Genomic DNA, 14393 nt, shown 5'->3' on the forward strand with positions numbered 1-14393 from the left:
TATATAGTTTTCTTCGATATTTGCTGTGAATACAATTTTCATTTCAGTGAGGCCACAGTACTTCAATTAAGTGGTTGTTTCACCAGAGTGGGCTACTCACACGATGTAGTATCCATTGCCGTGCAGTAAGTGACAGCAGTATCCAGCAGTTGGTGGCCACCCACTCCTGATGTGAGAACGCTGGAAAAAAAACAATATCTGAGCACATCCGTAAAATTATGCGCAAACATCGCGATACGACGAGAAATACCGTCACGATAGCAAGTCAGATCTAGTGTAACTCATGGAATATTTCAGTGGCAATTATCCAACCATTAACCTCACTAAAACAAAGTATATGGTCTTCCATTCGCCACGAAAAAAAATACCTCAACACCGTGATCCATGTGTGGGAATCCTGTCTATTGAAAAAGTCTTCTCTTTCAAATACTTAGGATTGTATTTAGATTCCTTTCCTGGGATACTCACATTAAACATGTATCGAGTAAAGTTGCAAGTTTATGTGGTCTCATGAAAAGAGTACGCTGTTTCATACCAAAAAGAGCATTGTTACAGTTTTATTTTGCATGCATCCACTCCATCCTCCAATACTTAATTGTAGTCTGGCGTCATGCTGCCAAATCAAAATTGAAAAAAAAATCAAACGCTGCAAAATAGATGTGTGAAATTAGTTTTCAATCTTCCTCACTTATATCCGACAGTTGCGCTTTACACTGCTATACAAAATAGAATTATTCCTATTTCAGGCCTATGTGATATTCAAAGTATCATGTTTATTCATAATATTTTGCATAACCGTAATTTTCACCATAATATCACATTCCCTACTCGAATAAACCTTTTGAATACGAGAAATGCAAATGACTTAATGAAAACCAGAGCTTTTACGAAATTGGGACTCACACGCATAAAAAGTTACGGTCCATTAAAATTCAACGTGCTTCCCAATAATCTGAAAGCAATAAGCAATAAACATATTTTTAAAAATAAGCTGAAACAGTATATGACCATCCACATAAATTAATATATTCTGTAAATTTGCCGAGCATCTTATGTATATGTATGTTTTGGTTAATAATATTTTCCGTCACTTTTTTTTTCCTGCGTCGTTCTAATGTTGTGTAATATGGTGGATCCCTTCAAAGGAACTCTAATGTTCCACTGGGATTTCATATGTTTTGTTTTCTTCGTTTGTTGTTATATTCTCCGCTATTTCTTCTTATGTTTGTTGTCTGTTAGCAAGAGTCCACTACCAGGGGGCTCTCTATTCGAGCTTTCTGGTGTGGGGGTTAGTGGAGGGTAAAAAAAAGTACATAGTGCGGTAAAATATGAATTGAATCAGATATAATTTAATCAATTAATGTTTTGTTCCAGTGATGCAGTATGCAATTTGCAATATGCTCAAAAAGATCATAGAAAATCATATACATGCAATATCATATACAATTAAATGTAATGTATAATATATTTGTTTATATTCATAAAGAAATAAATAATTCCCATCAACGGTCTATTTTTTTCATCACTTTTTATTCTCACTATCATGAAAAATAAAATAAAACCATAATAGAGTCGAGTAGTTTTTCGGTCGGTCGACGCGGTGCCAGATTGGCACAGTGTTGGCCCGTAATTGGTTGTCAAATACGAAGGATAGGTCGACAAAATCATTGCAAAATGACAAGATATCGGTACCGTTGTCGACACCACCGTTACCGTTGTCGGTTGTTGGGACCAACCTGACACAACAAAGTAGACTGGGTAGCTATCACTCGCTCGTTGCTATCGAATTGCTCGATTTCTATAATAGTAAAATAGAGCTAACGAGCAAAATTCTAATCGACTCGATTTCTATAATAGGACCCTATGTTTTATATTGCTTTCTCTTTTTGTTCTATCTCAGTTACTAGACACACAAACACTGAGAGAGAGAGCGAAATTATTCCTCTCGCGAGCGATAAACTTCTACGCTTCGTATATTATTGACCTGTCCATATTGCCCCACTACATGTCCATTATACCCGCATCGATAAAAATGTTCTACTTCTCGGCTTGTTTTAATTTCAGTAAAAAAACATGAATAAATACCGAATAGTGTCTAATAGCTCTGGAACAATAGTTTCGATAAGTTATTTTATATTGTGTTATGATATGTTGTATTACGTATTCATGTGATGAATAGTGTGATAAAATGTTATCCTAAGCACGACAAATAGTGTTTGAATCATACATATTGGAGAAAAACATAATTTTCATTGAAAAAAAAATCAGTTTCGAATATATCACGTTTCAATTATGGCATCTGAGCGTGGCTCCTTTAAACTTATGTAACTGAGCCTGTAAAAATAAACGGATTAATAAAAAAAAAATATTATGGCATCTGAACTTTTTTAACGTTATACAATCGAGTCGTTACTGTAGCTTCATCCAGTTTCTCTGTACTATTTTCCTCGATTTATAAGCGATTCAGAAGCGTATTTTCGTGTGCTTTCTAGATTGTGGTAAATTGTGGCATTCTGGTTAAATTTTTAGAAGTCTGACTATCAATGGCTTTAATGCTGTGAGGTAATATTCATCAGTAGCAACTATAAACGAATATCGCGTAGAATTTCATAACTACTCTTTGTCCCAGAATAAAATTACAACTTCAAACAAAACGTGTGTTCGGATAACACTCATATGTTTGTTATTTGGCAATCAAAACAAATGTAATTTTTACAGATGGAACACCTAAATTGATTCTCTATAATCAATGTTTCGATACAACAAGGCATGTGATGTGACATCGGTTTGTGGTGCTTTCCAATCTCACTATTTTTAGAAAAGTCTTCAAAAGCATTGGAGAAAGCCCCTTAAACAACTTCGAATGCATAACTCGGGAGTAGACTTTAAATCCGCTTCCATTTCTGCCTCCGAAAGGAAGTGGGATGGAAAACTTTCCCAAACTCAGCAATAACACCGTTCTACCCTTGAAACTAGCCTTTACAACAATGAGCTTATTACGACAGGAAAGCAAAACTCCCGGGGAAGAAAAAACACTCCCAGATCCTATTTTGTAATTCCCAGAAGCTTTTAGATGCGAACTAGTAAAAGCAACCATTACAGCTTACTTCCAAACAAAACCACTTCAACGTCGGGCGAAAGGTATCGAGAGGGAGGATAGAAGGCAAAACACTTTTCGACACACAGTAGAATAATACCTTTGTTGCTCTCAACTGACAAGTGAAACGGTAGGAGAACTAAATTTACCGCAAACAGCCCCACTCACACCCCTCACAAACGGCGCTGCGGGTGTTGCCACGGGAATGACTTTCATTGTGACGACGATTATTACCAGCCGACTTTCACCCTGCTCCAAAGTCAGTAAATTTTACCATTCTTGTCTGATAACGATTCATTTTAGGATGAGGCAAATTTCCAATTCCTCCGTAATGATAAGATGCCGCAGTGAATTCTAATTCTCTTTTCGCCATCTTCTTATTTCTCCCATATCGTTCACAGCTCCAGCTGACTCAGAACAAAGTGACCAACAACACAGTTTCCAGTGCAGCAACGGCATCCTCGTCCACCAATTCCCAAAGCCGAAGTGGTGGAGTAGCCCGGTCAATATCCAGTAATGGGGCAACAGAAGCGTCGAATTCCACCTCGAATACAACCTCCGCGGCCGCCAGCACCACCACCACCACCACAACCACCAGATCGAGGCAATCATCAAAATCGGGCCGAAATGCGGCCAATGCCGAAAACCAGAAACCGGTTAATTGTAATTTGTGTTATAGAAAGTTCAAGAACATCCCCGCCCTAAACGGACACATGCGTCTCCACGGGGGGTTCTTTAAGAAGGAAGATACGAAGAAAAGTGATAAGAAGGAACACACCGGGCCACCATTGCAGACCGCCAGTATCGGAGTGCGCGCCCTGATCGAGGAAAAAATCATCAACAAACGGAGCAAGGATCTGAAGGTAGGCTCTGGTTGTAGTTTGTGTCGCATTCTCTGCATCTGAATGCATTCGGTGTTTGGTGTTCTAATGCAATTCTTCCCCGTTTGGTAACTTTAGAATCTGTTGTTGAAGGGTTCGTTCGTGGTACCGGCTCCCCCGCTGACCGCTCGACGCCTGTTGGAGGCCAGTGAGGCGCTTCTTTCGCCCAAACCAGGAACGGTAGCCATCGTTTCATCGCAGAACGGAACGACACAAATCATCAACCCGAAGGCAACCATTATGGCCAACGCCGGGGGTACTCTCACCACATCTGGCGGGGCTAACGAAGTTAAAGACGCCACTTTGATTGAACTGCTGAAGCGAGGCACCAAAGTGGCAGTGAAGCGTGCCTGCTCTGATCCTGCTCAATTAACGGTTACTACTCAATCGGTTGCAACGGCGGCTACCACGCGCACTGTAGTGCTAAGCAGTGCACCGTCCACTCCGGGGTCTACGCCACCTCTCACACTGTCCATTCCGAATAGCTTGACGACGACTACGACTACAACAGCGACCGGAAACTCCACGGCCAACACCGACACTACCCCTCTCTCACTCACAATATCACAAGCGCCTTCTGCCAGTGCGGACGTGTTCACTCTAGCCTACTCAACTGATGCCACCGGCGCTGCTGCCTTCTTTAGTGATAACGATGTGTACAGTGTTAGCGATACGACCATGCTATTGCAGGCCGTCGACTCGATTCAGTTGCTCCAGGATTCTTCCTCCACCGAGCAGCTGGATGAAATAGCATCTCTTTCGGACTACACTGCTATCAACGAGCAGAATTTTACCCCCTCGAGACAGCTGCAAGCCGTTCTGGACTCGCCACTGCCGGAAAGTTTGGCCGAATTCAGTGCTCTTCATTCCAAAGACATTGTACTCTACGGTGGTACCGCCAACAGTAGTGATCCCTCAACGAGTCAAGCCTCCAACTCTCCTCTCCCATCACCACTATCGTACCCAACGCCACCAGCATCCCTCGAGCCTGTGGCACAAGCATCGCCATTCCTAGACGACTCTCGACACTTTTCCGATGCAAGCTCATTCTTCGACGACAAGCGTACCTCCTCCGCGAACTTTCTCGATGATGGCTTCTTCAAAACAGACCCCAAAGATGTTAAGCTTACCGATGAGAAGATCCTTGCCCTCAAAAATGAACTGCTTGACGAGAATCACGATCTCTTCCGCAGCAATAAGAACATTCTAGACGACCACTGTCATGAGTTGTTTAAAAGCGAGGACAGCTTTTTTGTGGAAGAATCCTCCGTCCACAAATCATCTGACCCATCGTCCGCCTCTGTCACAAGATCGGACGAGGTGGACTCGACTTCCAAGATCAATTTGGACTTCCTCGATGATGCCCAGGCGTTCTTCTCCACTACCATGTCTAGCGCAGAAGAGGTAAAAGAAGCCCTAGATGAGGTTCTTCCGGGCGACGAAGATGTCGTAATCGCCGAGACTGACATCGACCTGTACTACCTGAATGGATTGTCGTCGCTACAGTCACAAATGATGCCAAATTCGGATGATCCGTTGCTTTCCTCTTCCCCAAAAGATTTCGCCCACCGACAGCATCAAAAGTTCTTGTTCGAACAGCAGCAGCAGCAGCAGCAACAACAACAACAGCAAAGTCATCAATCATCGCAACAGTCGCACAGCGCCAACAACAACGGCACATTCTCGCCACCAAGTGCCAAAAAGCTCAAAACTGATTCGGATGCTTCGGCATCGCCGACAGTAAGTGATATGAATAAAATTCCACTAACCGTACAAACCGAGCAAATTCCAAAAGACAACCAAAGCGGTGACTCCGTGTTTCTCAGTCCGAGCAGTATCTCTTCCACCAGTAGCAGCGGCAGCAGTAGCTCCCCAAAGCTGCAGCACGCACTGCTACGGAAACGGTCCTCATTGCTGCCGACCGTTCCGATCCGAAAGTCACCGATCTTTCACTCCAAGCTGCGGAAATCTACATCCACAGTTCCCGTTACACATTACACTCCACAGCCGATGCTGAATCCGGATCGGGTGGCACCCGGCATTTACTCCATGATCGCATCCACCTTGGCGAGCCAATCTAGCTCCGCATCCGATTCCACCGTAGATGACACGTCGGATATCTTCAGTGAACCACCACTTCCGATTCGACCGCGAATCAATCTTGGATACGATTACCAAGCGATCATTCCTGAGTGCAATCGACCCAGTTATCACAATTCCAATCAACTGTTGGATCAACAGTTCTGGGATCCGATAATCTCCCAAAATGACAGCCAGATCACACGCTTCGTCGAACTCTCCCGTTCGTCGGCCGTTCCTTTGGGATGTCACTCAGAGGAGAACGCTTTGAAATTCCTCCTCGAAGCCCAAGGTGAAGTTCACATTGCTATCCTGAACTTGCTACAAACTCCACCCACTAGCATTCATCGTCGGTGGACACCCACCGAAATGGAACAGTTCATTCGTGGGCTTGAACTGTACGGAAAAGACTTCTTCCGAATAACTACCGAGTTGCTGCCGGGAAAATGCTCCAGTGACTGCGTCCAGCTGTACTATTTCTGGAAAAAGCTGTGCGTAGATTATAAAACGACCCACCTCCTGCAACATGGTGACAACTCGTTGAAATTCATCAACCTGAACGCGAACACGGATGATCTGCTGGTGGATCACATGGGATACACAAGCAGTAAGATCAAACTCGGCCAGCAGTCGAACTCTGCCAATGGTGGCGGCAGCGATGTAAGGCCGCACGTTTGTGAGGTTCCCGACTGTTCAGCGGTGAGTAGAATGTTCAAGTCAGTACCCAACCGGGATCGCTTCAATAAATGTTTCGTTTTACGGACAGAGCTTCTCCTCGAAGGCCGCCCTGCATGGTCACATCCGCATCCACTGTATCGGGCGTTCCACGACGCACCTCAACGGCACTATTCAAAATGGTAATTTCTTGAATACTACCGCCGTTGGTAACCCTATTAACCCTAACCACATACCGACAAAGGATGATTATCCCTGCAAGGTGTGCGGCAAGTAAGATCACCCCAGTAAATGTCCGTTATTAGAAACAAACACACACACATACACGCATAAAAAGTACACGAATTGAGACATACATAACAAGAAGAGAATCGATTGGTTTTACTTTGCAGTTGCGCGTTTCCGTTGTTTGTTTTTTGGTTTTTGATTTCTTTTTTGTTTTTTTTTTCTCTTTTAGAACTTTCTTTTGCAAACATGAATATAAATTACAAAAACACTCCATACCCATACAAAGTGACCTGAAAACAGACTCAGTTATGTGTTTCTATCGACTATGATTGTGTACATGTGCTCGGCACATCCGAGTAGTTGTTCTATTTTTTCAGTTCCATGCCATCCGGTGTAGTTGAAAATGCTCGTACACTCTTACATAAACACTACATTCACACAGTAAAATTGAGAACAACAAACGAAATCCTCTCCTGTTCCTAGACTCTATTTCAGTGTTTGGTAGTGAAGCACGTTTGAACAGCATAATCAACAACAATAACAGCAGAAACAATTACTATTACAACTAAATAAAACAGCAACCACAGCAAAAACAACAATAGTGAAATGACTTTGCCGCTTCTTATGTCAGTGTGTTTATGTGATGCGTCCCCATTATTTAATAGCGCCTTTGTAGCGAGAAAAAAAAGTTCTTCTCTATACTACGACCTAACTTACTAACACATATAATATTTTGATCAAGCGAAGTGCGATTGATCGAAGTGTAGGAAGAGATTTTTGCCTGATGAGATATGCGCCTGCATTAGCTTCGGATTGTTAGTACAAGTAATCATTCGATAACTGAACCTGCTTTGTTACTGTTAAGATAAAAAGCAGCCATTTGTAAACCATTGATGTCATATTCTTTCTGAAGATTTGCTAGAGTGTAATTTTGATTGTAGTTTGAGATTTTATTGAAAAAAATTTAAAAAAATAATAAAAAATTCTGCGCGGTCGTCCCGATTCGCAAATAATTTTACTTCCATTGTTACACAACACGGCCGTCCCGATCCGCACTCTTATCATTATCATTTTTTCATACGGTCGTCCCGAACCGCAAATATTTTTACATCCATTTTCACACCGCACGGTCGTCCCGAGCCGTACCCGTTTTTGCGGTGGTCTCGATCCACGTTTATACACTTTTATTCTACAGTTTCATCGTACGGTCGTCCCAATCCGTACTTAAAATAAAAAATATCTATTTTTACCTTGCTATATTAAAAAAACGAAATATTTCGGTTCGAGGTGGTTTCCCATTATCCCGTTTAATTCTCGCTCCTGTCATGATCGGCAAAATTACAAAAAAAAATCTAAAATCGTTGGAATAACTTAAACTTTAGGGGGTATTTTAGTATAGAGGCACGAATTTCGGACTTTTTTTGAGCTCTGAACAAATAAAACAAAGAATATATTTACTATTTCATTATTCGGTTATTTATTTTTTAACAACACAACAAGAACTAAAAGAAAAAAGATATTCAAAATGAGAATAGTTACAAACTGGTGGAGTGAATTGATTTAATAAAATTAGAAGTGGGTTATATCTGTGATATAACCGCAAGGTGAACAAGTATATAACTCCAAGCCACTTCATCTTTCGAAAAAAGTGATTATCATACCACTTCGTTTAACCGGAAAAAAATTATAAACGTTCGAAGGTGGGATCGATTCCTCCTCGGAAATACCCAGCGCAAATGATACCCCCTCCCCAATCCCAGACAATTGAAATCATCGGTCGATAGCGGCAATCGTGAACATTTGATAATAGAACTTCTGTTTTCACCAAACAATGCGACTCCGTTCAGTCCGGCTGTAGAAAAGAAATGGAATTGGGAGGGAAGGACATAATACATACGCGTGTGAGCGTTACCATTCTTATCTCACATCACAATAACAATTAAATGGGCTTCCGAGCGGGCGCCAGCTTATATACGGATTTGTGTGATTTCAATAACCTGCTTTCAAGGCTATTTTTTAACTATTGACACAATTTTCGGAATCAATAAGTAACAATCATATACCTCTTGGACATTTTATCTTTTGTATGAAATGGTTATCATACCATTTAGTTGATCCGTTGATCGTGTACGTCAGCTTGAAAAAGCTAGTTTTAAGGAAAACGCGTTTGTAGTTTTGAGTCAAGGCCTTACTTGATGAGCCTCACTAAAATGGCTATAACTTGGAAAATCGTGGGATTTTTTAGAAGTCCTCTCTAGGTTATATTCTTGAATGTCCAAACTTCAGAAATACGAAGAAAAAAATCGTTTTTTTTCATATTTCTAGACTAGAATACTCCCTTAATGCTTAAAGTAAACGAACCTGCTAAATGCAGCGTGTCACAACATATCGCCCAAAAAGTTTCTTTGAATACGGAGCTCTCCAAAAATACTACCAATTTATACGGGAGCAAAGCATGCATTGAACTAGCCGAATTTCCACAGTGAAGATGCGATTTCCTATAACATAGCGAAAGCGCTTGGGCGCATTCTTGGCGGTCTTCCGTACAACGTTTATCTTCAACTGGATCGTCTGCTCTAATGGTCTCTTGATATGATACAATCCTTTTTGATGAAGGTGGCTACTTCCGGCAGACACTTCGCACTGTTTATCCCCCGTTTACCGTAAGCCCTGATGGAGAGAACAGCGACTTGGACATTCCCTTCTCGCTAATCCCCAGCTACAGAAGAATCTTCTTCAGGAACTCGGTGGGGGAGACATGTTTGACGTTGTCGTTGGTGGAGGTCGTAAGGTCGCCGTGCAGCATGAAGTGGGTTTAATCATCCATTATGACCACGACGTTGCGCTTTGCCGGAAAGATCGGGAATCGCGAATTCCACGGTTTCTTGTATCATAAAACGGTTCGGAGAACGTCTGACTTATGACCGGAAGCGAATATTCGGAACAAAAAAGTAAGGTAAAATTCCAACACCAAAATTCGAGCTAGACGTTCAAGGTCTAGAGGTCCCCAAACCATGACGAGAAATAGAATACGATCGCAAAAAGCCGTGCCCGGAAGTTGTACGACCAGAAGTTAACGAAACCACACTGCTGCTAGATGTCCAGGAAACCTATATGTGACTGCCATAGATAAGTTGGATGTTCTCGCGAACCTCCGGACATAGAAGATTTTGAAGTTCGCCAAGAATTTCTTAATTTGGCAAGGGATTTGTGCTTGCGGAAAGCGGAGTACACCTTTTGTTACCGCTAGCACCATGAATGGACAGGTGTATTCGAGAGAGTGTCTCCAAAAGCGGCTTCTCCATCTCCTGAGAGCTCTCGATGGTCCGGCGCGCTTCTGGTCGGATTCGGCATCATGCCACTACACGAAGGACGTGCTCTAGAGTGGAATAAGGCAAATGATGTCGATTTTATACCGAAAGATTTGAACACCCCAAACACTCCGGAGCTGCGCCTAATAGAAAAATACTGTGAAGAAGAATGTACACCAAAACTAGCGTTGCCAGAAAACATTTCATTTTCGGCAGAAACCATGCCTTTTCGTGTCTTGAAGCGTCAAATGAGCAAATAAATTCATCTGTCCCGAACGCTTTAAAATGTTTGTATGTATGCAAACAGACATCTCTTTCTTTTTTCTTTTTTTCATCTTTTTTGGGATTGCACCCAAAAAAGTCCAAACGACGTCAACGGGGATCGAACCAAGGCCGACTGGAATGCAAAGCTGATTTACACGACCACGCTATCCACATAGCTACTGGTGCTGTTGCGTAAATAGGTGATAATATTACACCTCATTACAAAATTAAGTTGGAAAGTGTTTTCTCAAATTAAAAAGGAGAGTATAAAAAAGATCTATATGGGCCGTGTACATTAGGGTGGCAGCGAAAATGGCCAAGTCAAATTTCAAAAACCGACCATGTATATTTTGTTTATTGGGCCAAAAAAAAATCTGTGCAAAGTTTCAGCTCAATCGGATATGATTTAGGGGTGCCTCAAAGCGCTCATAGTTTTGATTTTTTCATCCTCGAAAATCTTCCAAAGTAAAGGAAATTTAGAAAATTGAATTTTTTTTCGATACCAAATGACTTAAAAATGCATGAAACGTCAAGATCTGGTGTTATCTCGAAAAAAAAATTTTTGGCCGAAAATCGACCTTAGTTTGAGTGGCCAAAAAATCAAAACTTTGAGTTCTTTGAGGTACCCCTAAATCATGTCCGATTGAGCTGAAATTCTGCACATGTCATTTTTGACGTAGGATTAACAGAGACATCAAAACCCAGCTGCCTGGGGGAAATCGGCATTGCGAATACATGAAAGTAGTGGGAACTTTTGTTCCTACCGAAATGTGTTCCCTAACAGAGACATCAAAACCAAGCTGCCTGGGGGAAATCGGCATTTCAAATATATGCAAGTCGGGGGCATTTTTATATTGTATGTAAGGTGAGTGATACGATTAATTGTAGGAAATAAAATTTAAATTTGGAACCTTAATGTTTGGTTGCTTCGTGATATTCCATATCCATGACCGATCGTGTATTGTGAAAAATTTAGCACAACTGTAATTGTAAAATTGTATATGTTAGCAGTTGTGTTAAAAATGACTTGAAATATGAAATGATTTATTTCAATTTTCATAAATAAAAACCAAGGTGTGTTCCCGCTCGAGAACGGGTCGTTTGGTTTAAGCTATCTATTTTGTTGTGCTCATTTTCACCCAAGAAAAGTTTATGCGGCGAGAAAAATCGGAAAAGCGAAGAAATATTAGAAAAAGTGATTTCCCATATGCTCTACATTTAGTATTAGTTGTTGTTAGTCCAATTAAAATCCGCATTGGGTTGAATAAACACACAGAAAGTAAAAATTAGAATAGAAATTTACCGTTTTCCATTTCAAATATGTTTTTTATATAATAAAGTAACATGTTTTTACTGATGAGAAAAATTGATAATTGTGCTCGGTATCGGTAATTATCTCATTGGTGAGTTTTTGTTTTCTTTATTCCATCCATACATAACCCAGGAGGCATCACGTTTAAGATCACAGAGGGCGGTTTTCATCATATCTCGTTCCACTTCGGTATCTTTTATCTGATACGCGCCATCCAACGACTGTTTACCATCCTTCTGTCATCATCACTCGGTAAACACTGGTGGAGTGAACAAACAATTCCCAACAACCAAACAAAACGGCCCTTTTCAGGGCCACCAAATCATTATCAAAGAGTTTAACGATGTAATTCTTCAAACATTTCCAAAATCAACAGATAGCCTAACGGAATCCTACGTAAACTTTGCGGTCCTGTCTCGGACCCAACCCCCTTTTTGGGCCAATAAACAAAATGTACATGGTCGGTTCTTTAAATTCGATAGTATTTTTTTCCATACCTTCATTGCCTCTCAGGCTGTCCCAAAAGGTCGATTTTAGCCCAAAATGTTTTTCGAGATGACACTAGATCTCATTTTCATGCATTTTTAAGTCATTTGGCATTTGAAAAAAAAATCGATTTTCTAAATTTCCTTTACCCTTGGAAGATTTTCGAGGATGAAAATATCAAAACTTTGAGCGCTTTGAGGCACCCCTAAATCATGTCCGATTGAGCTTAAACTTTGCACAGATCATTTTTTGGGCCAATAAACAAAATGTACGTGGTCGGTTTTTGAAATTCGATGATGAAATTTTTTTCATACATCCATTGCCACCCTAGTTTACATATGTGGCAAATTAATGCGTGCTTATTTGCAATGTGCCTCTTGTTTCGTTCGCTCGTATTCTTATATTGCTGTACCATATATATTATACAAATGCTTACCAGTATTTGAAGGACATGACATTACCTGTTATTTTTAGACTCATGTAATAAATCGGGATGACAAAACATGAACAAAAAAATAAATTTGTGTAGAAGAAATGAATAAAGTATGAGTTAATATGCAAAAAACAGTCGATTCTGATGTATTGCGGCTGGGTTTAAGGCCAAGGTTCACGCGTTCGGATATGAAAGCGAAATGAATTAAAAGAATGATGCCAAAATTAACTTTAATTGTTTCTTTTTTACTCCCTGAAAATTTGGCGATAATTGGATAAAAACTCGAATTTTGAGAAAAAAAATCGAGTTTTTGTTTGGGCGGATTTTGAACGGTACACCCTTTATTTGCTTCGGGGTGGATATGGCAGTTTCAATAAACATCGAGCATAGTTGCTTCACTTTTTTCGCCATGGCTGCTACATATCAACGCTGTCAATCAGTGTCTTAGAGTATCAACAAATATTCACGAGTAACGAATATGATTTTGTTTCAGTGCAAATGACTTTTTTTCAGCTTGAAACCCACTGCCCTCATTATATTGATGACAATAACAAACGAGTTCATTTTGTTCATATCGCTGTTGCATGAACAAATTTGCTATAATGAATGAATGCGATATTGAGTGGAGTTCATAACTTCGCTGTTATTTATACTTTGGATATCAAAAGCAACAAATTGATATTCATCACATCCGAAACGATATTCGTTCTGGCAGTGAATTTAAGTTCAAAATAAATTTTGTTTAGCGAGACGGTAGCAACGGCATATGCAAAATGGATACAACGAGTGGTTTTAGCTACCGTCAAGCCATTAGCGACATCGGGAATTTCATAAGGTATTTCCGAATACGGCATCCGGCAGCTGCAAAACCCAACCGCACACAGCAGCCTCAGGTTAGAAGTTAACAACAGCTGATATTCATTTGGCTGAAATGATATTCAGTTCTGACGTTTCCGATAATCAAGATGAAAATTGCACTGGGTAGAAAAAATAAACATCAAAACATATTGAAGGACAAAAGATCATTTGATCATATTCACTGGTTGCCTGGATCTGTAATTTTAATTTTCGTATGGAATATATAGGTTTTCGATGCAACCTAGCCCGAAAATCTATGCATTTGATCTTAGCGAAGATGATTTTTTCCAACACTGCTGTCAATACCCTTCTGCACACACCAGGGTTGCTACGATTGGCAATAGGTAGATTCACCACCATGTGGTAGGTTATTAACAGGAAAAATGCTAAATTCAGTCATTTTTGAAATGCAGGGTTGGCGTGAACAAAAGTAGCTTTTGCTGCTTTTTTGGGCCCTGATTCCGATGTTTATCTTTAGAAAGAACCTAAAAATTCAATTCAAATTCAAATTTAACTATTTTACTGGCAACATATGTAGTTATTCGTCAAAAAATGCTCATTTTTTACATTTATTATTCTAAAGATGAACTTCTTAAGTAATTTACTCAGATTTGAAATCAATTCACGAAAAACTAAGAAGCTAGCAGGTGCACTAAACTATCGAATCAAGCAAACATCCCTTCCTCATCGTATCGCGTCGCAATATTTTATAAAATTCTCCATTAACCTATTCTCTTTTTTCACTCGATTCATGTCGATCTTCCCCCAG

At 40.5% G+C, this 14393-nt stretch overlaps 1 protein-coding gene across 5 annotated transcripts in view; it reads left to right on the forward strand.

The window, feature by feature from the left end:
- LOC129762268 (serine-rich adhesin for platelets) overlaps window positions 1–14393 on the forward strand; it is a 481936-nt gene that overhangs the window by 450824 nt on the left and 16719 nt on the right. The window contains exons 9-12 of one of the 5 annotated variants that reach the window (XM_055760381.1): window positions 3499–3701; window positions 3777–3960; window positions 4057–6756; window positions 6824–7005. In XM_055760381.1, coding sequence (XP_055616356.1) covers window positions 3499–3701; window positions 3777–3960; window positions 4057–6756; window positions 6824–7005 — 3269 coding nt within the window. Of the gene's footprint in view, window positions 1–3498; window positions 3961–4056; window positions 6757–6823; window positions 7006–14393 lie in introns of all 5 variants that reach the window. The other 4 variants (XM_055760379.1, XM_055760383.1, XM_055760380.1 and 1 more) reach the window with 4 other exon arrangements.

Source organism: Toxorhynchites rutilus, chromosome 1 (genome assembly GCF_029784135.1).
Source record: "Toxorhynchites rutilus septentrionalis strain SRP chromosome 1, ASM2978413v1, whole genome shotgun sequence".
Lineage (NCBI taxonomy): Eukaryota > Metazoa > Arthropoda > Insecta > Diptera > Culicidae > Toxorhynchites > Toxorhynchites rutilus.